Genomic DNA, 27,876 nt, shown 5'->3' on the forward strand with positions numbered 1-27,876 from the left:
CGCAGCGACTCGGATGGTTTCCCAGAGAGCAAGAGAGCTTCCCAGATCCCCGCGGGCGGCGCAGTGGGCTAATCTTTAAGGCCTCGTGGGTGACTGGTCTTTCGCTGTGTGTGGCTAGGTGTCTTGGGTGGGCTGCCAGGCGGTTTGGACAGGCTCGGACCTCCTGCCCACCCCTCAAGGCCTTCAGAATGGGTGGTGGTGGCAGGAGGTTGAGTCCGGCGGGGGCTAGTGTGAAGGAGGCAGGGTACCCCGAGTCCTGGGACTGGTTGTGCACCGGTTGTCCCAGCTTCAGGGCGACCGCTTGGCCTCTGATTTGAATCAGTGGTGTCTGAGGGCTGGTGTCGTGCAAAGACTAAACCGATCTGTGTGATGTCCCTGAGTCGTCCAGCCTTGGATCCCCTGCTCCTTCTTTGGAAATAATCCTGCCCTGCCTACCTGCTAGCTGGTTTCAAAGAGCGAATGAAAAATTGTTTGGGAAGCCATAAAGTTCATTGTTATTAAACGTAATTAATAACGTAAGTTAAGAAGCTGGTGGATACAGGGAAACGAGTTTCTAGATTACTTAACTTTCTTTAAAACACCCAGTTACCTTGGGAGAATCCCCAAAACAAGAGAATTTGATGACACTCCTGTGATGACTAAGTAGCAGCTTCTGTAGTTGTAAAGTAAATAATATCTTAAACTTAATGATCTCATTACTTATGAAATCAGTTTACCAGATTTCGCTTTTTTTCCCCCCTTGAAAGATCCAAGAAGTGTTCAGGCGTCCAATAAGTATAGAATTCTAATGAAAATGAGAACCTTAAACAAGAATAGATTTTTGCCTTAATTCTCTGGGGCAACCACTGGGAAACTCAAAAGTAGAAAAACATCTTAATTGAGTAGCTGTAATTTGTGTGGTGATTGCTATAATTTGCCATAAAAATGGCATTGTTAAAAAATTCTCATCGGAGGATATGTTCATTGATTTTAGAGAGGGTGGAGGAGGTGAGAGATGGAGCTAGGTGAGTGATGTGAGAGAGGGTACCACCCGAATGAGCACCCACCCAGGATGGAACCCACAAACCTTCAGGTGTATGGGAGGGTGTACTTCAGGTGTACTGCAACGAATTTAGCCACCGAATCAGGTGGCATTAAACAATTTCACTTTATAATTTTGCCCCTTACCTTGATATTGAGTATTTTTGGAGTATCATATACTGAGTAGATTGTCCTCAAATGAAAAATCAACTGCTGTATGTGTTTTGGCATTTTAAAAAGTGCTTTAGTATAATACATTCTATCGTATAGGCAGTTTGTTTTTTATATTTGGCAGAGAAGCAGAAGGCATCCTCCGGTCTTGTTGCTTGGAAAGAGGTCATCTGCCATAATTTGAGTGCATGCTATGGTAAGTCTTCCTAATATTTTACAGTGATCATTTGTATGTGTGAAGGAAGCTTCAAATTTTTCCCTTGTGCATCACAAAATAGTATTTGTAGAAATGCTTACTAAAAAGAACACTAAGTACTAAAGTTAACCTTAAAATTTTAAACTTTGTATTTAGAAAGCGTAACATTTCCTAACCTTATGGGTTTCAGCAGTTGTAGATTCATTTTGCTTTCTGTAGGAATATTTTATCAATGTTCTCTAATTGATAGAAAATGACATGGATGAAAATGTATTTTGAAGCAGTAGGAAAATCAACTAAATAAGTATGAAAACTTTAAAAACTTGAATAATTAAAATCTTATTTACCTTGAAATCTGGAAAGTAGGCTTTTAAAAAATCACCTTTACCTTCAAGGAAATACCAGTAGTTTTGAGCTTTTAAAAAATTAGTGATTCCAGCCCTGGCTGGTGTACCTCAGTGGATTGAGTGCGGGCCTGCGAACCAGAGTATCGTGGTTCGGTTCCCAGTCAGGGCACATGCATGGGTTGCAGGCCAGTTCCCAGTGGGGGACACATGAGAGGCAACCATACATTGATGTTTCTCTCCCTCGCTCTTTCCCTTCCCCTCTAAAGATAAATAAATAAAATCTTTAAAAAAAATTAGTGATTCTAGCCCTGGCTGGTGTAGCTCAGTGGACTGAGCACAGGCCTTTGAAACCAAAGGATCATGGTTTGATTCCCAGTCAGGGCACATACCTGTGTTGTGGGCCAGTTCTCAGTAGGGAACGCACGAGAGGCAACCATACATTGATATTTCTGTCCCTCTCTCCTTCCCTTCCCCTCTAAAGATAAATAAATAAAATCTTTTTAAAAATTAGTGATTCCTAAAATTTCTTTGATGAGTTTCAAATATTTTTTTTTTAAAGATTTTATTTATTTGCCCTGGCTGGTGTAGCTCAGTGGATTGAGCAGGGGACTGCGAACCAGAGTATCGTGGTTCGATTCCCAGTCAGGGCACATGCCTGGGTTGCGGGCCAGTTCCCAGCAGGGGACACATGAGAGGCAACCATACATTGATATTTCTCTCGCTCTCTCCTTTCCTTCCCCTCTAAAAAATAAATAAATAAAATCTTTAAAATAAATAAAAGATTTTATTTATTTATCTTCAGAGAGGAAGGGAAGGGAAAGGGAGAGAAACATCAATGTATGGTTGCCTCCTCATGCATCCCCTACTGGGAACTGGCCCGCAACCCAGGCATGTGCCCTGACCGGGAATTGAACTGCGATCCCTTGGTTCACAGGCCCATGCTCAATCCACTGAGCCACACCAGCCAGGGCTCAAATATTTTTATTTAATCTGTATTGAGAAGCCTTGAGAACATTGTATTGATACGGTGTTTTATTGAGTTGTAGTACTACATTTAGAGTCTAAATTTAAGTAAATATTTATTGGCAATTTAAATATCAAATAGAGTATAAATAGCTTATGTCTTAACAATTATAAAGTGACTCGATGTGACCTGTGTAAAGTATTATATTAAATAGTAATTAGCATCATTTATAAATAGTGGACTAAAAATGGATGGATTGTGGGTAGAATTTTTTTTCTATCAAAGGTTGATTTTGCTTTCTCCTAAGTTCAGTTCCTAAACCCAGACTTTATTTGCATTAGTCGTTTCAAAGTAATCATACAGGTTTTTAACCACTTTATATGAATCAACTTGTAACAATACTGAAGAAAAAATTAGGCATGTGGTGCTTTAAATTTGGTTTTATTGGTTAAGTTTATATATATGTGTGTGTGTGTGTGTATATATCTATAATATATATATTTTACATTGTTGTCAGTTGACAGAGAATTCTACATTTCTATTTGTTTTTTCCTTCATCTGTGTATATTACCACCCCCCTCCCAAATTTTCTTCCAGCTCTGACCCAGCATTGGGGTGGTTGTATCATTAATTTTCAACATAATTTTTCTTAGCAAAGTTACCATAGGCAGTTCATAAGTTCAGAGATTCATTAATTGTATGCCTTTGACACAGTTGTTTTTGTGAGGAGTGACCGTACAGAAGTTTCTCTTTCTCCGTCTCCCTCTCCCAGGCTCCATGAAACTTCCTGTCCCCGTAACACTTCTCCTACCAGTGATGTTTACATCAGCTTCAGTGAAATGACTCTTCAGGAACTGGTACACGAGGCTGCCTCCATTTATTCCAATAAAATAGCTGTATGTTTTGATGAATGTAACAACCAACCTCCAGTGTACTATACCTACAAGACTCTGGTTAATGCTGCTTCAGAATTATCAGATTTTCTGCTATTACACTGTGACTTCCAAGGAATTCGAGAAATTGGTCTCTACTGCCATCCTGGGATAAACGTACCCTCTTGGATTTTAGGGTAATATGTTTTAGAACTAAAAATGTGATGTTATTCTAACCTACTTTATGATTCTTTAATACATAGAATATATTGCAGGTTATTTTTCTCTTTATTATTGGATTTTTTGGTATTGCTTTGTATATTCTAGAGAGGCTAAAGGAGATCATATTTCTCCTAGGATTGTTTTAAATTAATTCTTCTGAGCTTATTTAGAAGAGACTAGAAGTTTTCACTAATAGTAGAACATTTAAATGTTTCCAGAATATACGGTCTTCATTTGTCTGCTAAAGGAAAAGTTATAAATTCTATTGTTAGATAAAAGAAAACAACTACTTCACAAATAATATCACTTTTTATCCCTCTAAGACTGAAGTCTTAATTATTCAAGTATTCAGTAAGTGAATGAATAAATAATTGAGAGTTTTGGATAATACTCCCTAAAAATTGAGATATCAGTTGAAGAAGGCACTAATTCAAACAAATATTTGCAAAATGTTCAATTATTTAAGTTGTTCTAGAATACTATTCTCATGTAGTGATTTCTGTATTAGGGTTCTGCAGTAAACACAAGCTGTAAAGAATTAGACAAGTTGATATTCATCCCATAGTATGTGTGTTAGTAGTTTAACTATTTAAATGTAAGAAAAAAGTTTTAAATTTTTTCATTCATGTTTGTTTTCCTGTGAAGGTATACAGGTTTTGGTGAAATATGTCCTTTTAGTATGCAGATTACCAGAGTCCCTCTGCATACTAATAAGTTGCCTGTGGACATCTAGTTTATTTTAGGTTAGTCTACATAGATGAGTAAATAAGAGTCTGCCTCCTGTTTGGTATCTACTAGTATCCAGTTAACCTAACTTATTTTACTGTAATACATTAGGTTTTAAAGTCTTAGATTTCTCTGTATTAGGTAATGAGAATTTAAATAGTAAACTTCTCACTTTTCACTTTTCAGGATATTTACTTTTAAGAGTTAGATAAAAAATAACTACTTATAAGCAAAAATGTGTCAACAAAAACATTGGGAATTTCTGATAAAGTGAATAGTAAAGTACATAGAGAAACAGAAATGCTTAAAGATTATTTTCAATGTACACCGAATACTAACTATATACTTTGTTTCCTTAGGATTCTCCAAGTCCCTGCTGCTTATGCTCCCATTGATCCAGATTCTCCACCAGCATTATCAACTCATTTTATGAAAAAATGTAATCTAAAGTATATCCTTGTTGAAAAACAGCAAATTAACGTAAGTATATATATTTAAGTGTTCTTCGTTGTTACATTTACCTTTCATATGAAGGGTCTCTGCTTAATCTCCTCTTAATGTCTAGATTTACTGACTCTGCAGGGTTTCTCAGTCTTAGCATTATTGACATTTTAAGTTGGGTAATTGCATTTTGTGAGGAATGTCCTGTATGTTATAGGATGTTTAGCAACATGCCTGGTCTCCAGCCACCAGATCCCAGTAGCATCCCCTAGTTCTGACAACGAAAACTGTCTCCAGACGTTACCTAATATCTGTGGGAAGTGCCCTCCCCCCACCATTATCTGTTGAGAAACACTGCTCTATGGCATGAACATATCTTCTAGTTTTATAATAATGTATTGTGCTTCGTTTTGAATTTCCTTTCTCTCTCCAAGGTGATTTTCATCCCAGGAAAGTTTTATAATACTTGAAACTTTTATATATTTATGGCAATTTACAGTGGTCAGAACCATTAAAGAATTAAAGCAAGCTTAGATTTCGAAAAAGAGATTGGTACTTAAGTCAAACCTTTCTGGAAAATTAAATTTATTACATTAAAAAAATTTTGACTGCCAACCAAAGATCTAGCCAAGAAACACAGCTTTAGAGTCAAGTGTCGGTATTATATGTTCGGCAAGATGCAGCTTACATTGCATTTCTTATCTAGAGTCAGGTCATCTGGGAGGGCACTGGCGTGTGAAAGCAGCCCAGGACAGGATTCTTGCCCTCCAATGTCTATAATTTAGTTGGAGAGAAAAGGATAATACTCCCAAACTTGTAAGGTCTGCGTAGTGCGACATTGTCCTAAGTGAAGGAAATGTAATAGTAGAGAGAGAAAAATTTTAATGGTAGATGATGATTTTGAGCCAAGTCTTTAGAGTATGTATCTCTAACTGTTGGAATATTACAGGCCACATCACACCCACCCGTAATACATACACACCAAACAAACAGAAAACACCACAGACTTCTGGGTTTGATGTTTTTCCTCTCATTTANCAGCCCAGGACAGGATTCTTGCCCTCCAATGTCTATAATTTAGTTGGAGAGAAAAGGATAATACTCCCAAACTTGTAAGGTCTGCGTAGTGCGACATTGTCCTAAGTGAAGGAAATGTAATAGTAGAGAGAGAAAAATTTTAATGGTAGATGATGATTTTTGAGCCAAGTCTTTAGAGTATGTATCTCTAACTGTTGGAATATTACAGGCCACATCACACCCACCCGTAATACATACACACCCAACAAACAGAAAACACCACAGACTTCTGGGTTTGATGTTTTTCCTCTCATTTATATTGAATGAAAACTTAAGTTATATTTTATTAAGCTGCTTCTTATCAGAATAAAAGGAACCTCACTTTTGACATGTACAAACCGAATTTAGCAACTTTTCATCCAAACTTGGTTCTGTAGTTCTGTGTTAATCTATATCTACCAAATACCTGACCCAGAAACTCAGTCTTCTCGGGCTCACTCTATTTCCAGAAAGTTACCAAGCCCTGTTGATTCTTTGCTCAGAGACCCTCTCTGTCTACTCTGGTGGCGACACGTTAGTTCGGGCTCGTGTAGCATGTCTGAATTGTTGCAGACGGTTCATCAAGTGGCTCCCAGTTAGCGGAGTCTCGACAGATTGAGGTCTAGTCTGTGGGGTTTCTTCCACCTTCAGCTGGATCCCAGCACTTACAGGGTAAGGCCTACACTCCTCAGTGCTGACTGTGCAGTTACTCAGGATTAGTATCTCTTGTTAACAGCACTACGCACCTTCCTCTTGCCCAATTCTGCAGCTTTTTGGAATGTTTAATACTCTCCACAACACCAGTTTTCTTGGGTCTTTGTATTGGCTCTTTATTTGAAGAGTAGCTACTTATAAACACAAATATTGCATAGGAAGCGGCAATCTCTGACCTTGGCGGTTAAGTTCAGCTTCCTCTGTTCCCATTATCATTTTAAGCATATTTCCTTGTCTCACTTAGTACATTGTACTGTGGTTGTATGTTTTTATATCTTTATTTTGAAAATAAAGACAGCACTTTACTCTTGGAGGTTTCCAACTTATTATTATTTTAATCCCTGGATGTATAGTGAGTTCTTAGAAAAAATGAAAAAGCCATAATGAATGAGTAAATGAACAATTCTTATTACTTCTAGGTAAAAAAGAATGTCTTTTAACATATTGGAAAATTTTGTTCTTCACTGAACAGAAATTCAGATCTTCCTATGAAACATTACTGAGTACATCTGATACATCTACAGTAGAACGTAATGACCTAGTACTCTTCAGACTTCACTGGAAAAATGTTGAAGTGAGCTGGACGCTAGATGATAGTGAGCAGAAATCTGCAAAAGAAAAAATGGCAGACAGCACAAGTTCTGAGAACAGCAGTGAAGGAAAGTCAGAGGAGCTCATGGACGCGAGGCTGGAGCATTGTTTAGCCTATGTTCTCCATACATCAGGCACCACGGGGATACCTAAGATTGTCAGAGTCCCTCATGCGTGCATAGTGCCGAACATCCAGCATTTTCGGTGAGTTCTGGCCTTAGAGTCCTTCTTCAGTGCTTGTAGCCCCTGCGTTATTCAACCATGCACATTTTACGTGACAGCCCTTCATAAGGAATAAAGACTCAGAGATGGCAAAACCTGCGTTTGCTTTTGTATCAGGTTGAACAAAGTCATGTTCAAAAAGTGACTCAGCTATGTGGGTAGGCCAAGGGAAGATGAGAATTATTTTATCAAGGTCTTTTTGTATAGAATTCTCTGAGTTTCAACTTCTGGTTCTTAATGATAAGAATGTTACTTTCCTTCTGGTGTAGAGAGGACGTCTTTCATATGGGAGTTTCAGCTCCTCCTTTTATGGGGGCGGGGAAGGAAGATCAGATTGTTTTTCTTATATATGCTGTTTTTCAAGTGCCTTTAACTCCACTCCTTCACCATGAAAAGATTAAAGGTTAAAGTTAGAGGGCTTATATATCTACTTTGTTAGAGAAAGGGGAGAGGAGGAAAAGGCTTCTGTGGGAAGAAGGAGTATGCTGCTTTAGGGAAGACAGAGAAATAAGACACTCTGTAATAATGTTGGTTTGTGCCGATGAGAGTAGCTTTTCCTGCCTTGGGCCGTCAAACTCCCCTGCAGAGGGGCTTGGGGCAATTTCCTCTTCGTGTCCTTGCTGGAAGTAAAAGCCACTCTGAAGGGAATTTGTGGCAGCCTCATTTCCCAAAAGCTATGGCTATAGTCAGATAAGGGATGCTTGAAGAAGGCTTTTTTCCTACATCTGTTGAATCTAAAATGTCTTCTGTTTAAAATAATCATACCAACTCTGGGCTTTGGAATGGGTCCCCACATCACCATACTTGAAGATATTTTGAAGTTAGGGTAATCCCTGCATTTGGACAGGTTAGGTTTTGTGTGTTCAAATCGCAGCAGTGCCACAGGGTCAACAATGACTGTCCATGCTCTGTATTTATCACCTTGCTACATACGTTCTGTGCTGCTTTTTGTTTAGCTACTAAGAAAAAGTGCCAGATAGTGAGAGAAGGGAGTCAGAGGTCTCTACTAAGCATCACTGAATAAGTAGGATAGAATAGGTCCAGATTCCTCCCAGAAGAGAAGAACCAGGAGGATATATCAGAGATTTATTACAAGGAATTGGTTTACGGTTGTGCAGGCTGACTAAGCAATGATGACGTCTGCAGGGTAGACAGTCAGAAAGGGATGGTTTTGAGCAGGTGGAACCTCAGGGGCATGTGCTTGTCCACGTGCAGCTTAGGAAAGAAGATCCATGGGGTAGGGAGAGTAATTGCACACTCAGCTGCTGTTTTGGAGAATCAGAAGAGACCTAAACATTCTCTTAAAGGCCTTCCCACTGACCACATCCAGCCAACCCAGTATGAGATCTCTTTTAATTAAAGTCAAACTGATCAGGAACTTTAATCATTAACAAAAATCCCTTCACAGCAGCACCTAGAATAGTATTTCACTGAATAACTGGCCAAAAGTGGGTGTGCTACCAAATGCAACTGCCTCCCTCTGTCTTCTAGCTTTCAAGAGAGAATATTCTTGTCTTCTACCCGAATGGAAAACATTCTAGAAAGAGAATTCTGGGGACTGTACCTCAATCCAGCCAAGTTGACACAGATGATATCACAGATGATGAAATAGGTCATGGTAAAAAAATAATATATGGTTTTAAATGGCTTTTAATCCTTACATTTATAAAGAAGAGTTCTAGAATTAATAGCACTATTTTGGTAACTCTTAAGGGAAAAAGAGTAAAAATCTGGCTTGCATCCAAACACTTAATGGCCATAAATTCTTTGTTAGAATATGTGGTTACCAAATGTTAGACTTTTCTCATAACTGCACTCTGTTTTGCCTTAGGGTACTTTTTGAGATCACACAAGAAGATGTTTTATTTCTGGCTTCACCACTGACCTTTGATCCTTCAGTTGTGGAAATATTTGTTGCTCTATCAAGTGGTGCCTCTCTGCTTATTGTACCAACTGCTGTCAAAGTGTTCCCATCAAAATTAGCTGCTGTTCTCTTTTCCCATCACAGAGTGACTATTTTACAGGTACATTTTAGGAGCAAATGAAATGTTTAGTTCTCCATAATTCAATACGTTAAGTGTTTTAGAAAATATTTTGCACTCCTGTAGTTCTTTATAATGGACTCATGACAATCTAGTTGGATTATTGAAGACTGTCCTCTGATGAGCTCACTTTTCTTTTTGTTTTTGAATGAAAAAAAATCAGTTAATTCTGCCTAGAAGATTATTTTATTGTGCATTTTGTATATAGTGTAATAACTAGAGGAACTCGACTTTCGCTCAGATCTGTTGGGATAGGCTGCTTTGCCTGTCTAAGAGTTTGAGTTTATGGTATTTCACACTAAAAACTAAGTCAGTTAAATTATAATTGAGTTAGAAATTTAGATTTTCTAATTTTTACATTAGCAAATTTAATTTACAGAAACATATTTAAGTTTGGCATTTAAACAATTTAAAAATGTATATTTGAAAGTATGTTATTGGTACACAAGCCTTAAGATACTAATTGCACGTAGTTAGGTACTAGAGAGATACTGTGTGTATATCATGATAAACTAAAAATACCAGGCTTATATAGAGCATAATGAGACTCAAGAGGATGTTAAATTTCTGCCCTAAAGACAAAATTTGGTACTGAGTTTGGTTTTTTTTATTTTTTTAAAGATTTTATTTATTTATTTATTGTTAGAGGGGAAGGAGAGAGGGTGAGAAACATCAATGTATGGTTGCCTTTTGTGCATCCCCTGCTGGTAGTTAGCCTGCAAGGAACCAGTCTGCAACCCAGGCATGTGCCCTGACTGGGAATCGAACTGCGATCATCTGGTTCGCAGGCCTGCACTCAATCCACTGAGCTACGCCAGCCAGGGCCTCTGAGTTTGGTTTTTTGGCAGTGTGTTTTTCATCCTGAAAAATAAAACACACACATACATGTATACATATATACATACCTATATGTGTATACATGTATATACCAGTCATACAGAATTACTCACCAACAGATGAGAATTTTATGTCTATTGATACCTAGCAGGCCATATTGCTATACTCGATATACATATATATAAACATGCCTATTGGTGAGTCATTCTGTGAATCTGGACAAGATTTTAATATGGCTTTTATTTTCATATAAAATTAGAGGAACATATTTTTCAGGCAGTGTTTGCAATGTGCTATAATAGATTTGAGTGATAGTTACCAAAGGAATTGGGAGACTTTACTTCTGTGTCAAGTTTGTGAACAATACCTCTTTATTCCAATCCTCTTGCTTAATGTTTTAGCACAATCTCAAACATATTTACTTTAGCAGTGGCTTTTATCTTTTTTTGGCATCATTGCTCTATTTGAGAAACTCATACACATTCACTAACTCTGTTCCAAGAACACAGCAAATTTTGCATATAGTTTCATGGTGATTTTATTTAACTGACAATACTTATTTTGGAATATTATCAGCAGATCACATTTGACTTTGAATAAGGAAGTACAGAAACTGATAAGTTATTCTTTCTTTTGTATAAAACACATGATTGTAAGTTAATTAATTAATTTTATTATTGTTCAATTACAATTGTCTCCATTTCCCCCTTACCGCTCCTCCCTCCTCAACATGTTCTATCTTATAGTGAATTTTAGCTTTGTTGTCAGGGTTCATCTTTACTTCCAAAGTCAGATTTCTTATTAAATGATATGTAAGTCATCAAGAATTAGTGTGTGTGTGTGTTTAAAAAGAGCTCCCTGTACAGATTTTATTTACAAATAATAATCTTACCCAAATGTAATTTGATACTAAGCAAGGATCTTAAAGAGAACACATGCTACTAAGATTTTGAAAATTGGAAAAAGATTGAACATGTTGAGTTATTGTGGAGGAGAAAGGCCCCAAAGTGAAATGGACTGAGCTTTTGAGGAAATTAAGGATCTATTCTGTTTGTTTAAGGAATAAGGAGTTTCTTCTCTTGGGAAGAAAGGCCCAATTTTTTGTTCCTTACAAACCTAAAATATATTTGGGCATTTTTGCTTACTTTGGGTAACAAAAGTTGTATTATTTATAACTTTTAAAAATATTTTTATTTATTTGTAGAGAGAGGGAAAGGGAGGGACAAACAGGGAGAGAAATGTTAATGTGTGAGATGATCAGTTGTCTCTTGCACACCCCCAAACTGGGGACCAGGCCTGCAACCCAGGCATGTGCCCCGACTGGGAATCAAATCAATGACATCTCAGTTCACAGGCTTGAGCTCAGTCCACTGCCCCACAGTAGCCGGGGCTATTTATACCATTTCATTAGAGAGGCAACTACAAGAACTAACAAGTTTGGCAAGGTTGGAGGATATAGGCTCAATATACAGAATCAACTGTATTTTTACATAATAGAAACCCCCCCAATTAAAACAATAAAATAATTATATTCACAATAGCATAAGAACAATAAAACAGGAATAAATTTAAAGAAGAGCAAGACTTGAACAGTACAAACTATAAAATATTGTTGATAGATACTGAAGAGCTAGTTGGTGGCATGCAAGAAGTTGCCAACTGATGTTTCTCTCACATTGAAGTTTCTCTCCCTCTTTCCCCCTCCCTTTCCCTCTCTCTGAAAATAAATAAATAAATAAATAACTCTATTTAAAAAATGAGGGGCTAAATAAATGAAGAGATGTTTTATGTTTATGGATAAGAATTCTCAATAATGTCAAGATTACAGTTCTTCCCCAAATTGATCCACACATTAAATATGGTCCCCATCAAAATCCTAGTAGACTTTTTTGGGTAGAAATTGACAAGCTGATCCTAAATTTTATGTGGAAATGCAAAAGGCATTCATAAACCACGCCATAGAATACAACTCAGCAATAAAAAGTTTTATGATCTGAGTGTATCTATCCCCCCACTCCTAAATTCATATTAAAGTCCTAATTCCCAATGTGATGGTATTAGGAGGTGGGACCTTTGGGAGAACTTCAGTCAGGAGGATGGAGCCCTTATGAATGGGATTAGTGCCCTTGCAGAAGAGATCCCACAGAGCTCCCTAGCCTCTTCTACTTTGTGAGAGCAAGAAGTTCCCAGTACATAGCCTGGGAGAGGGCTGTCACCAGAACCCACCCATGCTGATACCCTGATCTTGGAATTCCAGTATCCAGGAACTGTGAGAAACAAATGCCTGTTGTTTATAATCTATCCAATATGTGGTATTTTGTTACAGCAGCCTGAACAGACTAAATAAGACAAAAAGGAATAAACTATTAATACACACAAATTAGAATAATCATGAAGTATTTGTGTTGAGTGAAAGAAGCCAGATCAAAACAGAATACATGTTGTATGATTGTATTTTTATAAAATCTAGAAAATTCCAGCTAATCATAAGTGATAGAAAATAGATCAGCATGTGTCTGGAGAAGGGGTTCAGTTGGAGGGAAGAATTACAATGGTATATGGGTAATTTTAGGGGCGATGAATATGTTTATTTGGGTTGCGATGGTCTCACAGATTCTATCTTAAAGTTTATATTGAATACCTTAAATATTTACAGTTTATTGTATGTCAGTTATACCTCAATAAAGCTGTTTTTAAAAATCTTTATTCATATTGTTTTCCTTAGGCATATTTTTTACCCCTTTTGTGTACTTTTTACACAGAGATAATGGGAGAGTGGAATGTAAGTTGATAGTCTAGATTTTATCGTTTTTTTCTTGAAACCTTTTTGTCTAAACTATATAATGAAACATAACTAATATTTTTCTCAAGTTTTTTGCTAAAGCAAAGTTGATATTCACTTTCAGAAGATAATGTTGCCTCAGGAGTTTTCAAAATATGATTTGCCATTTAATAAACATAATCTTAATTTCCTTTTGGGCTCCCAGTGTTAAGCTTTGAACCAATTATTGCAGTGTTTACCTTTTAAAGAAATGGAGAAAAATAAATTATTTTTAATGTATCTACAGGCAACCCCGACATTGCTTAGAAGATTTGGATCTCAGCTTATCAAGTCAACCATTTTGTCAGCCAATACTTCTCTTCGAGTGTTAGCCCTTGGAGGTGAAGCATTTCCATCACTGACTGTCCTCAGAGGCTGGAGGGAAGAGGGCAATAGAACACAAATATTTAATGTTTACGGTATCACTGAGGTATCAAGTTGGGCGACTTTTTACAGGATTCCTGAGAAGATTCTTAACTCTACTTTGAAGTAAGAGTTTTAATAACTAAATAGGCTAGAAAGAAACTATTTTTCCAGTATCTTAACACTAATAGAGCTTTTGATAGGCACTGGGGTAATAATTTTAGAACACTATTTAGTCTAGAATTTTAAGCTGAGAATCCAGAACCTTTCTTACTATAACTGGTGCTACAGACCCTGCTAGAACTTTCTCTGACTTAACAGCAACAAATAACGTGATGACTTTTCCATCTAACCTTTTCCTCTTGGTAATCTTTGAATTACAGCATAACAAAAAACATTTTGTTTCTTTATTTGGTACAGTGTGATTTAAATACATTGGAAAATATTCTATTCTAATGAGAGATGTGAAATCTGGTTTGGATTGTTGTGTTTTTGTAGATGTGAATTGCCTGTACAACTGGGATTTCCACTGCTTGGAACAGTAGTTGAAGTCAGAGATGCTGATGGTTTCAGAATTGAAGAAGGCAATGGCCAAGTATATTTAGGTGGTTTTATGTTTATTGATTGGGATTTTTTTTTTCAAGAAAAAATCAGTGTTAATTTTATTTTTCCCTAGTTTTTCTTGTATCTAGGATTCTTTTCGGTGGTGATAAATTTAATCTCATCAAATGTTTAATTTTAAACATTTACATTAAATGTTTCATAGCAATGAAACACTTAATAAGTTGCTGTAATTGTTAGAGATAACAGTGGCTAATACTCTAAGGAAGTTGGACCTTTATATTTATAGCCAAAACTCTATTTAGTCAGTGTTCTAAGAATTTTTAAAATCACATTTGTTTTTAGAAAAATTTTCCCTTATTTCACTTGAGGTTATTATATCTAATTTTATAATATTTAAAAGTGAACCCACCTTTCTTATAAATATTAAAAATCTGAAACTGAGTAACTGAACTGTTGGAGATATTTTGGTTTGAAGGTTTTTAATATGTTTTCCCTGTATTCTTTTTTATTACATTGGTGTTTGTATCTTGTGCAGGTGGCAGAAACAGAGTATGTTTTCTCGATGGGGAAATGACAGTAGCACTCGGCACAGTGCGAGCCACAGGGGATTTTGTGACCGTGAAAGATGGCGAGTTATTTTTCTTGGGGCGAAAGGACAGTCAGATCAAACGCCATGGCAAACGTCTGAACATTGAACTTGTGCAACAGGTAGAAGTATTTAAATTCAGTACTAAGCTATCTATTCATATATGTGTGTTAGAGACAGCTGCCACCAGTTTTCTATGCTAAGATTCTCTATCAGTATCATTGAAGCCTGAAATTTGGGTATTGGTGATGAATTATAATATAAGGTATGGATAATTCAGTGTGCTCTTTATTCCTAGCATGAAGAGATAGTTTAAAAAAATAAGTGACAAAATGGATTTTGATAACTGAAAATTAATTGATTTATTTTGCTATAAAAGCAATTATTTTTGAAAAATATTAAGAACCTGTGTGTTGGTAATAGTAATAGAACAGTTTTTTAAAAATATGTAGTGTATTTCACAATGTAGTTTGACTATGTTGATTTCAGACATAATAAGTTTGAGCATTTAGGAAGTTTGTTTTTAAATGTCTTCACTGGCAAATTGGGATGATCTCTCTCATAGGTTGCTGAAGGACTTCAGCAAGTGGACTCCTGTGCAGTTATATGGTATAATCAGGAAAAACTGATTCTATTCATCGTGTCCAAAACTGAGTTAGTAAAGGATTACATCTTTAAAGAACTGGAGAAACATCTTCCAAGTCATGCAATCCCAGATGAGCTTGTGCTGATTGATTCCCTGCCATTCACATCTCACGGTAAAATAATTTGAAGCAGATATGTTTTAGTGCCAAATGATACTAATTGTTTCATAAATAGTGTAAAGGCCATGCAGATCCTTATTGTAAGTATTTTGCTGTGTATAATGTGCACCCACAGTTTTCTGTACATTATACACAGTGTTGTTACACCCATGGTATGTAATCATTATACCCATGTATAATGTGCACCCTTATTTTTCCCTCAAAAATTTGGGCAAAAAAGTGATATTATGCATGTTAAAATACAGTAATATGGTATATATTGTGGTAGATAGTCTGTTAAATGTTTTGTATAATTAACTAGTTTATCTCCAGAAAATCTTGTGAGTGGGTATTATTATTCCTATTTGCAGATGTGAAAAGTAAGGTGTAAAGAGATGAAGTAATTTTTCTGAGATTACAGTGCTGGTGAGTGGTAGAGTTGCAGTTTTGTTTAGGATTGTTTGGCTTCGAAACATTTGCTCTTAGGCCCTGGCTGGGTCTCTCAGTTAGAGTGTCATCCCGACATGCCAAGGCTGTGGGTTCAATCCCTGTCAGGGCACATGGACATGAATTAACTAATGAATGTACACATAAGTGGAACAACAAATCATGTTTCTCTTTCTCTCTCTCACTTATTTGCTCTTAATTACCATATTATATTGCCTTCCCAATTCCATCTTTATTTAATATTTACTTCAAAATGTAATAATTGCTCAGTTAATTGCTCAGTACCATTTCTTTAACTCTTTAAACAGAAACATTAGCTCATCCTCTTTTCTTATCTGCATCTGTATATCTATCACCCATTACATTCTTGGTAGGATAGGACTGCTTTCTTACAATTGATTATCTATGACAAACTATTCAATAGATTTTCTAACCTTTACACTGAAAAATGTGTGTATTCTTGTGACTAACAAAGATAGAAAAGGTTTGAGCCAAATTTAAAAGTTATTTCTTTTTTATGTTAAGGCAAAATTGATGTTTCTGAGTTAAGCAGCATGTATCTAAACTACACAAACTTGAAGTCTAAGCATAAGCTCAATGGAAAAGAGGAACTTTGGGAAAAGTTACAGCATTTGTGGAAGGTACAGCATTTAAGATATAATTTTATTATTGTAAAGAGGTTGTTTAATATCTTTAGGGAATGATAGCACCCTAATAAGTCCAGTAAAATTTTCATGGAATGTTATTGTTGCCCATGTGGTAAGAGGTAGAGCTTCATTTATTCCATTTGTATTAAAATAAGGGTTAGGTTCTCTGCTGTGAGATTAAATTAAGCTCCCTATAAAGAAATTTACTGGATGTGAGGTAGTCAAAAAAGGCACAAGCACACAAAACCTATCTTGACGTAACTTATCCCCAAGAGGGCCAGTGGAGCCTAGTGATGCCCATGTCACAGTTAGGAAAATGGCCAAACCTTGCTGTACCGTAATTTGTGGTGTAAGGGGGCACATCATTATTCTAGAAGAACTTTCAGCTGCACACACTTAAGGGAATTTATATAATAGATATCTCAAACAATTTTTAAAATTTATTTTGAAATATGTATGTATTTTTTATCACAATCTTAGTTCAGTAATTTTTCTTAGATAAAATATGTTTTCTAAAGGGTTGTGAAAAGAGGGTATAATTGTACAGTCTTGTCTAAAAATAAGGGTATCCAGATAAAAGTCTTAATCTACTTCATTTTTAAATTTTAGAAAATAATTTTGCTTTGTATGAAGCAAATGAAGATAAATATTATTCCCATATTATAGAAATATCATAAATTAGTAACTTGAGGGCTTTATAATTAGTAAATCAAATGTTTTTATAATTTCATTCCCTATTTTATAGTTAGGAAAACTGCTCTAAAGAGAAGTGTAATGTGAATTTTAGAGTGAGTTTGTGGCAAAATTGGTAGCATAGAGATGGTTTCTTTCATTATAAAGAAAATAATTTTAAAATTTATTTTAATTACTAAAACATTTTCTGTCTTATGTTTATATCATCACTGTAGGTGCTATTATCACCCTGTATATTATCTGTAAATGTTGAATTCTGAATCTTTTGACTTTAGGCCTTTATTTCACCATATTTTTCTCTTCTCTCATCTGTAGTCTATTCTGAGTCTCTCAGAAGATTCTTTGAAGGTTCCACATGAGTCCTTCTTCTTAAGTAGTGGTGGAGATTCCTTAAAGTCTGTACGGCTCCTCAACGAGATTGAAAAACTGGTTGGGACGTCGGTACCTGGGCTCCTGGAAATTATTCTCAGCAGTTCCATTTTAGAGATTTACAGTCACGTCCTTCAAATAGTGTTTCCAGATGAAGATCCGCCATTTAGCAAGAATTATGCCACAAAAAGAAAATTCAGCGACATTAATCAAGAAGAAACCAGTGGAGAATCTTTACATCAGAGATCAGTCATGCCTTTAAATTTAGATGAGATAAATGCTTTTATTGCACTGAGCAGAGGGAGTCAGATATTGCCTGTGAATACTACTAGGTTTTTATGTAAGTTAGGACATCACCCTTCAGCCTGTTCTTCTGATTTAGTTTCACAGCCTAACATTCAAAAAGTGCAAAGCTTAAGTCCTCCAGCTTGTATTGGGAAGTCAAAAGATTCAACCTGTGTTGAAGTGTGTGAAGGTGGAACTCCTGTGATAGGGGCTGAGACAATGGAGTTACGTGTGAGGTGGAGGTCAGACACAGGCAAATGTGTAGATGCTTCCCCTCTGGTTGTAATATCCGCTGCTGAAAAGTCATCGGCAACTGTATACATCGGCTCCCATTCTCACAGAATGATGGCGATTGACCTTCACTCCGGGAAGGTGAAATGGGAACAGATTTTGGGAGGTCGAATTGAATCCTCAGCATGTGTATCTAAGTGTGGAAACTTTATTGTAGTAGGTAAGTTTCTGAATTTGAGGTTTACAGAGTTATATTTAATTACCATACAATAATCTAGTTAAGACTATGTTAAATAAAAAATAAAAACTTACGTATGGTGGATTGGGCTGTCAAAGAATGATCGTTAACCATGTGCTGATTCCCACAGTGTGAGCCATGGCGTAGAGTCTCTTGGTCTGAACTTGGCTCTGAAGCTGTTACCAGCTCTTCGACCTTTGCCAAGTTGCTGAATCTCTTAGAACTCCAGTTTTCTCTTGAATTGGTGGACATAGTAAATAAAACATGTTGCTGCATCACAAATTAGCCCCAAATGTAATGGTTTGGAGTAACACATTTATTAAATCTCACAGCTTCTGTGGGTCAGGAATTCAGGCGCAGCTTAGCTGGAAATCCCAGCACAGGGTCTTTTACGTGGCTGCAGCCCTCCGAAAGCTGAGCCCGACTTGGGCTCACTCACGTTGCTGCTAGCAGGCGGCTTTCATTCTTTGCTGGGTCTTGGCAGGAAGCTTCCGTTTCTGCCCACATGGGCCTTTCCTTGTGCTGCTTGGATACCCTCACACACGGCAGCAAGCCCTCCTCAGAGTAAGTGATCCAGGAGGGAAAGGAGGGATGCAGTGGTTTTAGGACCTAGTCTCCAAAGTTGCACACCATCATTTTTGCTTTCTTCTATTCATTGGAAGCACCTCATTAAATCTGGCCCACACTTAAGTGGTGGGTGGGAGTGGGGAGGTGGGGGCTGGCGAGGGATTAGGCTCTTGAAAGGAAGAGTATCAGATAATTTGTGGACAAAATGTAAAACCACCTCAATCGTAATAGAGCTTTTGAGAGGACTAAATGAGATCAGTGCTTGTGAATGTCTTAGTACATTGCTAGGCACAGACTGAGTGCTCATTAGGTGTTAGCTGCTAGGCAGTCCCATTAAGAGTGGGTGACTTTTACTTAACTAGGGATATGGGGGTTCAAGTGTGGTGCCTCTCCGTTTTACTTCCCCACCTACATTAGGTTTCATTTTACATGTTACAGAATCTGTTCATCAAAACTTTTCAGCCTTAGTATGTAGAGATAGACCTCCCTGCTTGTGCTATCCTGGCTGGGATCTGCTTGAATCTGTGTTTGATCCTTCCCTTTCAAACACCTACATTTTGAAAATTACACTACAGGAAAGTTGCAGTTACACATGTAAATGACCATGAGTAATCCCCATCCAGGGAGGTCAGCACGTTGAGGTTACTGTCAGCATCCCAAGTGTCTAGACTGAAAGCTTATGGTACATGGTGGTCGCTTAGTGCTTTAAACAAGACATTTCTTTTTGGCATCACTAAGCAAACTGCTCTCTTGCTACAAGCAGTAACTGCCAGGAAAAAACAAAACAAAACAACCCAGCACAACAAGTGTTCTGGAAATTGGGCTTCAAGTGAGCAGCAGTGGTTAAAGCCATAGGTGGAAACAGCTAGTAGGGGTGTCCAACTCCCGGCCCACAGGCTGCACGCAGCCCAGGATGGCTATGAATGCGGCCCAACACAAAATCGTAAATTTACTTAAAACCTCTTTTTTTGCTCATCAGTTTTCCTTAGTGTTTGTGTATTTAATGTGTGGCCCAAGACAACCCTTCTTCTTCCAGTGTGGCCCGGAGACACTGAAAGGTTGGACACCCCTGGTAGAGAGTGATGGGCCAACGCCCAAATTCAGCTTCCCCAGGGAACTTGAGCAGTCTTTGCTTTGTGGATTTTGACCGTCCCCACTTCCACCTGGGTTATTTTGGCTACGCCAAGTCAGGGGCTCCTGCCCTGTCCCACATCGGGAGAAGCAGTCCAGTGGAGCTGCAAGAGCGCAGGCTCCGGAGCTGCATTTCTTGGATCCAGAGTCTTCTCTGCCCCATGTTAGCTGAGTGGTCCTGCCCTGTTACTCAGTCTCTGTGCTGCAGTTTTGTCATCTACAAAAAATGTAGGTATAATGGCACTTGCTCCACTGTGAGGATTACATGAGTTAATAGATAGGAAATTCTTAGAATAGCACCCTTCACAAGGTGAACACCATTTTTGTACTGGGCGTTTATCTTGATTTTCACAACCCCCAAAGTAGATGTGTCCACATCAGCAGAAAAATAATCTGAGGCTAGGCAATTAATTAATTAATCTGGCTAATTAATGCTCAAGGGTAGATGGCTAGGTTTGAGTCCAGCTCTGTCAGAGCCGCTGTCCCCTGCAGCAGGCTTCGCTGTTTTCTTATCAGTGAAACTCAGTACTTTTTAAAATAAGGTAAGCCTACTAAGTAGGCATTTTACATAAGTGATTACTGTGCGGTTTCTGCTTTGCGTTGCTGCAGTTTGAACCCAAGCTGCACGTGGACCCTAAGTACACATGAAGAGCATTTAATATCAACTGTCATGATTTAGGCTAAAGAATTATTTCTTAGCAACATCTAAATCTCACCTTTTATATTTTGTTTCCCAACAGGCTGTTATGATGGGTTAGTTTATGTTCTGAAAAGTAATAATGGAGAAAAATACTGGACGTTTACTGCTGAGGATGCTGTGAAAAGCTCCGCAACCATGGACCCAACCACAGGACTCTTTCACCTTGGCTCTCATGACCAGCATGCGTACGCTTTGGACATTTATGTAAGGATTCACCCCATCAGTCTCCTACATGGCAGAGTATGAAACTGTCTAGTGCTGTTGGTGAGCGGTATGGGTGCTGTTTTCCAAGTTTAGCATTGTGGTCTGGGAAGAATAAGGAGTTAAACCGTCATATCTTAAGACTTTTTAACTTCCTTACCAAATTTTCACAAATAAATTTGCTACTTAGAGTTTTGGAATATAAAGAACTTAGAATTACTATCCTGACAATAGAAAAGAGTCACAAAGAAAAATATCAATAAGACCTGATTACATAAAAATTTAAAAAGTTAGAGTTACAAAATTTAAAAGAGGTTGGGAGAAAAATTGAAACTCATGTGACAATTAAAACTAATTTATATTTATAAGTATGAATGAAAAAGCAAGTATAAGTTAAAATGAAAAATATAAAGACCCAGAAGATGATTTGACTTTGGGTGGTAGGCACACAATGCAATATACAGATCATGAAAAAAAAGGTCAAGGAAAAGGAAAAATAAACAAGGGACTCCAAAGAAGAAATGGTAGTAAATGTATTTAAATATTTCAGTTCTTTAATAGTCAGAGGAATGAAAATTAAAAATTGCAAGAGAAATAAATAGTATTAGATTAGAATGATAATGTTAAGTGCTGAAGAGAGTCATGGAAGGTTGTGAAGAATCTGAGGAAGCCATTTGGCCCCAGGTAACTATTTCATACCCTTCAATTCAGTATGATTCTTCTTCTTGGAATCTGTCCTGGCAAAATAATCAGAAACGTGGACAGGTATGTGCACCAGGATGTCTCTTTCCAAGTTGTTTATAATTCCAAGGGATTAGTTGCAATTGGTTTCCAATGATGAGGTAGAGAGATAAAATATTTTCTGTTCATTTGGGGTATTATGTATAAAGTAATATTTAAAGAGTTTTAAAGAAGTGAGCCAATGTTAATTAGCTTAACAATAACCTACAACCTTCGGACCAACAACAACAACAACAAAAAAAATAAAGAAGTGAGCTAAATTAGACACCAAGTATATATTCAGAATGATCTCAGCTATATTAAACTGTGTGTATACATATACCATTTATTACTTTTATATTAAAAATAAAAACTTACATTAGTTAAATGGACATAGCATGTAAGAGACAGGGTATGTGAGTTTCTTAACCACTAGCAGAAACTAATTAATTTGCTTGCTTATTTGCAGGAAAAGAAGTGTGTTTGGAAGTTAAAATGTGGAGGAGCTATATTTTCTTCGCCTTGTTTGAACTTGATTCCACATCACTTGTATTTTGCTACACTGGGAGGACTTTTACTGGCTGTAGATCCGGTAGGCATAAAATAATGTATATTGGTTTTATTACCTGTTTTTCTTTAATTCTGTTATATTTTTACTTTGAATTCTGAACATTAGTGGTTTCAGTTACATAGAATCCAGATAGCACTGAACTCATTAAGAATATGGCATGAAGTCTAGAAAGATGAGTAAAATCAACTAAGTTCTGTACATGTCTTTTATCTATTTTTTTAAGTTAACAGAATTTTCTCATTCACATTAGTATTTTGAATGGTCTAGGGATGGAAATTATGTGCTAGTTATTTTTTACCTGGTTGTGCTGCAAGTTTTTGTCTTGGCTCTCATAAATAGCACTGGTTAATTTTATCGCTGTGCATATGCAAACCAGCCCTATTTATACTCTCAGCATGTCAATCATGTCAGCATGTCACTATAGCATTTTCTGATTTTTATAGCTTTGCCTCCAGGAGACTTATGAGTTTGTTTTATACAGGATAATTGAATAGCGACTAAATGCGAGGACTTGCTTTTTGCTCATGACAGGCCACTGGGGACAGAGTCTGGAAACGTTCCTGTGGGAAACCATTCTTCTCTTCCCCACGGTGTTGCGGGCAGTTCGTGTGCATTGGCTGTGTGGATGGGGATTTACTTTGTTTTACTCACTCCGGAGAACAGGTAAAACTTTCTAGTTCAATTTCATGTGTCTTTCTCAAAGCAATAGGAATTGATGACAACTGAAGTAAAATTTTAAATGTCATTATTCAAGTTGTGTTGAAAACTGGTTCTGTTTTGTCAGGCCATGGGTTTCTTCATTTGAAGATGGTGCAGTAGTAGATTTAAAAGGTTCTATCCAAACATTGTTATACGTGTGCCATTCCCCTTCCCCCAATTTTGAAAAAATTTCCAATTGTAAGCCAATTTTATTTTAACTTCTTTTGAGGTTATGAAAATGCGAAGAAGCCCCTGTTTTTCCTATGAAAACAAAAATCTGTTGTGTAACCCAGATTCCATGGTAGAGAACCTGCCTTCAACATCGTGACGGGCAGGGCAGGCCCCCTCCGGGCTGTATCCCGTCTTTTGTTGGGAGCAGTATCTGCATTCCTTTAAGTAACCGCAAGTGACTGTCACTGGTGGCACACGTGCAGCTGGGGTTTCATTTGGGGGATTACTTTGTGGGCTTACGGGTGCACTAGCTCTAGCTCCCATTGATGGCTAGATTTGATTCTGTGTGCTTTTCATTCTACATTCACCCCTCATTCCCTAGCAGTTTCTTTTGCTCTGTGTGACAATCACTTTTTGATGAAATCTTTTATTTTGTTCACATAATATTTTTATTTTCAAAGTTCTTACTAAGATGTAAGAGGCGGCAAATGCAATTACTCCTGTTTGTGTGGATGAATCACAGACAGAGTAGATTTTGTCCAAGTCAGGGACAGAAATGAGATTATAAGTCATATTCCATGTATATGCCCATTCTTTATTATGTTTTTTATTATGCTGCTATTGACAGTGTGCATTTATAAACACTACCTTAGACTTGTGCCTTTTCTCCTTTGTGTCTTTTCTTCAAGATATTGGCCAACAGGTTTGTCTCTAGTAGTAGCTAGAAATAAGCAATAAGCAAACAGTAGCTAGAAATAAGCAAACAGTATATACCCACAGGTCAGACACACANACAGAAATGAGATTATAAGTCATATTCCATGTATATGCCCATTCTTTATTATGTTTTTTATTATGCTGCTATTGACAGTGTGCATTTATAAACACTACCTTAGACTTGTGCCTTTTCTCCTTTGTGTCTTTTCTTCAAGATATTGGCCAACAGGTTTGTCTCTAGTAGTAGCTTTGAAATAAGCAAACAGTATATACCCACAGGTCAGACACACATCTCATAGCTTCTTGTTTAAAGTTTTAATTTAAATTATTGAATATGGATTCTTCCTTTCAGTCCATGTACTTTCTTCTCCCTACATTAGGAGACTACAGTGAGACACGGTTTTTGATAATATACTTTTCGATAATAATCGAAAACTCAGTGCAGTTTTATTTTTAAACTCAGTGTCTCTAAAAATGCTAGTAATAACTCTTGAATGGGGTTCAAATTAATTTTATTTAATATTGTGCATAGCAAATGACTTGTGCAATAAGTATACGTGGTGTATTTTGTGCTGGATTGTAACCCTGGACAGAGGTCTAACCTGAGGTTGCCACTTTTCAGAAATACCCATGTTTTCTGTGTGTAGTTATCATTCAGTAGCCTACATCCCTTACCTTTTCATTAAGAATTGCATGAAGCCTTAACATACAGAATTGTTGAAATGAGATGAATGAGTTATTTTTGCCTTTTCACCCTTCAGGTCTGGCAGTTTTCTACCGGTGAGCCAATCTTTTCATCCCCATGTACTTACGCATCAGAGCAAGAAATATTTTTTGGTTCCCATGATTGCTTTATCTACTGTTGTAGTATGAAAGGTCATCTCCAGTGGAAGTTTCAAACTACCTCCAGGGTGTATTCAACACCATTTGCTTTCTATAACCACAGTCATAGCAATGAAATGTTGCTGGCAGCAGCATCTACTGATGGGAAACTGTGGATATTGGAATCCAAGAGTGGACAATTGCGAAGTGTATATGAACTTCCTGGGGAAGTGTTCTCCTCTCCTGTGGTCTGGGAATCAATGCTTATTATTGGATGTAGAAATAATTACGTTTATTGTCTGGATATATTAGGGAGCAATAAAAAATGATCAAGTACAGTCTTTTCTAAAAAATATATTTTATTGATTATGCCATTACAGTTGTCCCATTCCCCCACTTCACTCCTCTCCATGCTGCACACCCCTCCCCCACCATTCCCCCCCTTTCGCTCATGTCCATGTGTCACAAGTTCTTTAGATTCTGTATTTCCCATAGTATTCCTGCCCTCCCCCCTATTTTCTACCTACCATCTATGCTACTTATTCTCTGTACCTTCTCCCCCCTTCTCCTCCTCCTGCTCCCCTGTTGCTAACCCTCCATGTGATCTCCATTTCTATGTTTCCACTTCCAATCTAGATGTCCTCTTGGTTTGCTTTTGTCTTAGGTGTGGTTGTTAATAACTGAGTTTGCCGTCCTTTCACTGTTCATATTTTTTATCTTCTTTTTCATAGGTAAGTCCTTTAAACATTTCATATAATAAGGGCTTAGTGATGATGAACTCCTTGAATTTGACCTTACCTGGGAAGCACTTTGTCTGCCCTTCCATTCTAAATGAAAGCTTTGCTGGATAGAGCAATCTTGGCTGTAGGTCTTTGGATTTCATGACTTGGAATACTTCTTTCCAGCCCCTTCTTGCCTGGAAGGTCTCTTTTGAGAAATCCGCTGACAGTCTGATGGGAAGTCCTTTGTAGGTGACTGTCCCCTTATCTCTTGATGCTTCTAGGATTCTCTCCTTCATTTTCATCTTGGCTAATGTAATTATGATGTGCCTTGGTGTGTTCCTCCTTGGGTCCAACTTCTTTGGGACTCTCTGAGCTTCCTGGATTTCCTGGAAGTCTATTTCCTTTGCCAGACTGGGGAAGTTCTCCTTTATTATTTGTTCAAATAAGTTTTACACTCATGGCTGTTTCTCTTCCCCTTCTGGTACTCCTATAATTCGGATGTTGGAATGTTTAAAGATGTCCTGGAGGTTCCTAAGCCTCTCCTCATTTTTTTTTGAATTCTTATTTCTTTGTTCTTTTCTGTTTGGTCATTTTTTTCTTCCTTTTGGTCCACTCCCTTGATTTGAGTCCCAGTTTCCTTTCCATCACTATTGGATTCCTGTACACTTCCCTTCATTTCAATTAGTTTAGCCTTCATTTGTTCCTCTAATTTGTGACTAAATTCAACAAATTCTGTGATCATCCTGTCACTAGTGTTTTGAACTGTCCATCTGAAAGGTTGGCTATTTCTTGGTCACTTAGAATTATAGGTTCTGGGGCTTTGAGCTGTTCTTGAGTCATAATGTTTTGGTCTGTTCCCACCTGTTATGTATCAGGGGCGAAGCCCTAGGTGTTCACCAGGGCGGGGCGACCCAGTTCCTGGGTTGTGACGCTGTATGTGGGGGCGGGATCAGAGAGGGAAAAAATGGCTCTTTGCTAGGCTCTCTCTCAGATTTCTGTCACCTCTGCGACTTCCCATAAGCAAATTGGGCCCCTCTGGTGCTGGTTCCCAGGTGTGTGGACCCGTGCACTCTCCAGGACCCTGTGGGCCTCTCCAACAAACTCTCTGTGAGCCTGGGAGTCTCTCCTGGCCCCTGGACCCCGAGAAAGTCTTTCCAGTTGGTGCTTTCAGGCTCTAATTCCCGTTGCTGGGGCCCTAGCCTGAGCGGTCTGTCTCACTGCTCCTTCACTTGTTTTATCTATGCGTGAATATGTGACCGCAGTCAGCCAGCCGCCCTGCGCCCTCACTGGGTCCACCCGTCGTCACCCACGCCTGGGATCCGCCAACCGCCGCTGCCTACGCTCCTGGGTCGGTCTGACCAAAATATCTTTCCAGCCCGACCCCCTCCACCGCTGAGTCCGCCCCTCTTACCGGTCTGGCTGAGTGGTTTGTTGTTGTCGGACTTCCATACAGTTCAAGTTTCTGTGTTTTGGCTGTATGTTTGTTACTAAAACTTCATTGTCTTTAAACTTAGTTGTGCGAGGAGGCACAGTGTTTCCACCTATGCCTCCATCTTGGCCGGAAGTCTCAAGTACAGTCTTTAATAGAATATATCTGAGACATTTGAAAGTATTATAAAAAGCATGTGGATAGTCTTATTTCATGATAAAGATTATATTTTGTTTAAGAAACTTGTCTATTATACTTTATTGGAGAACAACCATGTTTTATTTCCTGTAGGGGCAACAAATACTTTTAAAAGGAGTTATAAAACAAAACACATCAATATATTTAATAGCACTTTTTAGAAATTAGGCTAGAGCTATTTGTTTTTTTTATAGAAGACCTCTGTGGAAAAAAAGATCAGAATACATTTGGTGACTTAAAAACTTAGTCTCTGAGGTAATACACCATTCATTCATTTATACTGAGATTCACAACAAGATTTTTTTTTAAAAAGATTTTATTCATTTACAGAGAGAGGGAAAGGGAGGGAGGAAGAGGGAGAGAAACATCAATGTGTGGTTGCCTCTCGCAAGCCCCCTACTTGGGACCTGGCCTGCCACCCAGGCATGTGCCCTGACTGGGAATCGAACCTGTGACCCTTTGGTTTGCGGGCCTGTGCTCAATCCACTGAGCCACACCCTCCAGGACCATAACAAAAAAAATTTTAAGGTAGAATCTATTCATCAAATCACATTCCTTATTGAGTGGTTTTAGTTTTTTAAATTGAATTTTTTGGAATAACATTGGTAAATAACAAATTTCAGATGTACAACTTTATGACATCTGTATACTCTATTTTGTGCTTACCATGTGACATCTCCTCTCCTTCTGTCACCATATATTTGACTCCCTTTACTCTCTTCATCCTGCCCTAACCCCCTTCCACTCCGGTAACCATCATTCTGTTGTCTATGAGTTTGTATATGTGTTGGTTTTGCTCGTTCATTTGTTGCTTTTGGTT

The 27,876-nt window shown here is 37.7% G+C and overlaps 1 protein-coding gene across 9 annotated transcripts; it reads left to right on the plus strand.

Moving 5' to 3' along the window:
- AASDH (aminoadipate-semialdehyde dehydrogenase) lies at positions 1-27,347 on the plus strand. Of its 9 annotated transcripts, none has more exons than XM_037034148.1 (17): positions 1-85; positions 1,316-1,387; positions 3,471-3,767; positions 4,878-4,998; positions 7,202-7,524; positions 9,374-9,566; positions 13,490-13,731; positions 14,104-14,210; positions 14,705-14,877; positions 15,321-15,513; positions 16,471-16,586; positions 17,601-18,390; positions 20,847-21,010; positions 22,197-22,319; positions 22,830-22,961; positions 24,647-25,040; positions 27,001-27,346. In XM_037034148.1, the coding sequence occupies exons 2-16, from the start codon at positions 1,380-1,382 to the stop codon at positions 25,034-25,036; spliced, it is 3,372 nt and encodes a 1,123-aa protein (XP_036890043.1). In that variant the 5' UTR covers positions 1-85; positions 1,316-1,379; the 3' UTR covers positions 25,037-25,040; positions 27,001-27,346. The 9 variants fall into 9 exon arrangements, with proteins under 9 accessions (XP_036890043.1, XP_036890045.1, XP_036890046.1 ...); XM_037034150.1 differs by having other exon boundaries at positions 5-85; positions 3,513-3,767; positions 27,001-27,347; XM_037034151.1 differs by having other exon boundaries at positions 12-1,387; positions 17,601-17,963; positions 18,045-18,390; positions 27,001-27,347.
- The last annotated feature ends 529 nt before the right edge of the window (positions 27,348-27,876 follow it).

The sequence above is a fragment of the Sturnira hondurensis genome, unplaced genomic scaffold (assembly GCF_014824575.4).
Source record: "Sturnira hondurensis isolate 20B ecotype Veracruz unplaced genomic scaffold, ASM1482457v3 Scaffold0022017, whole genome shotgun sequence".
NCBI lineage: Eukaryota > Metazoa > Chordata > Mammalia > Chiroptera > Phyllostomidae > Sturnira > Sturnira hondurensis.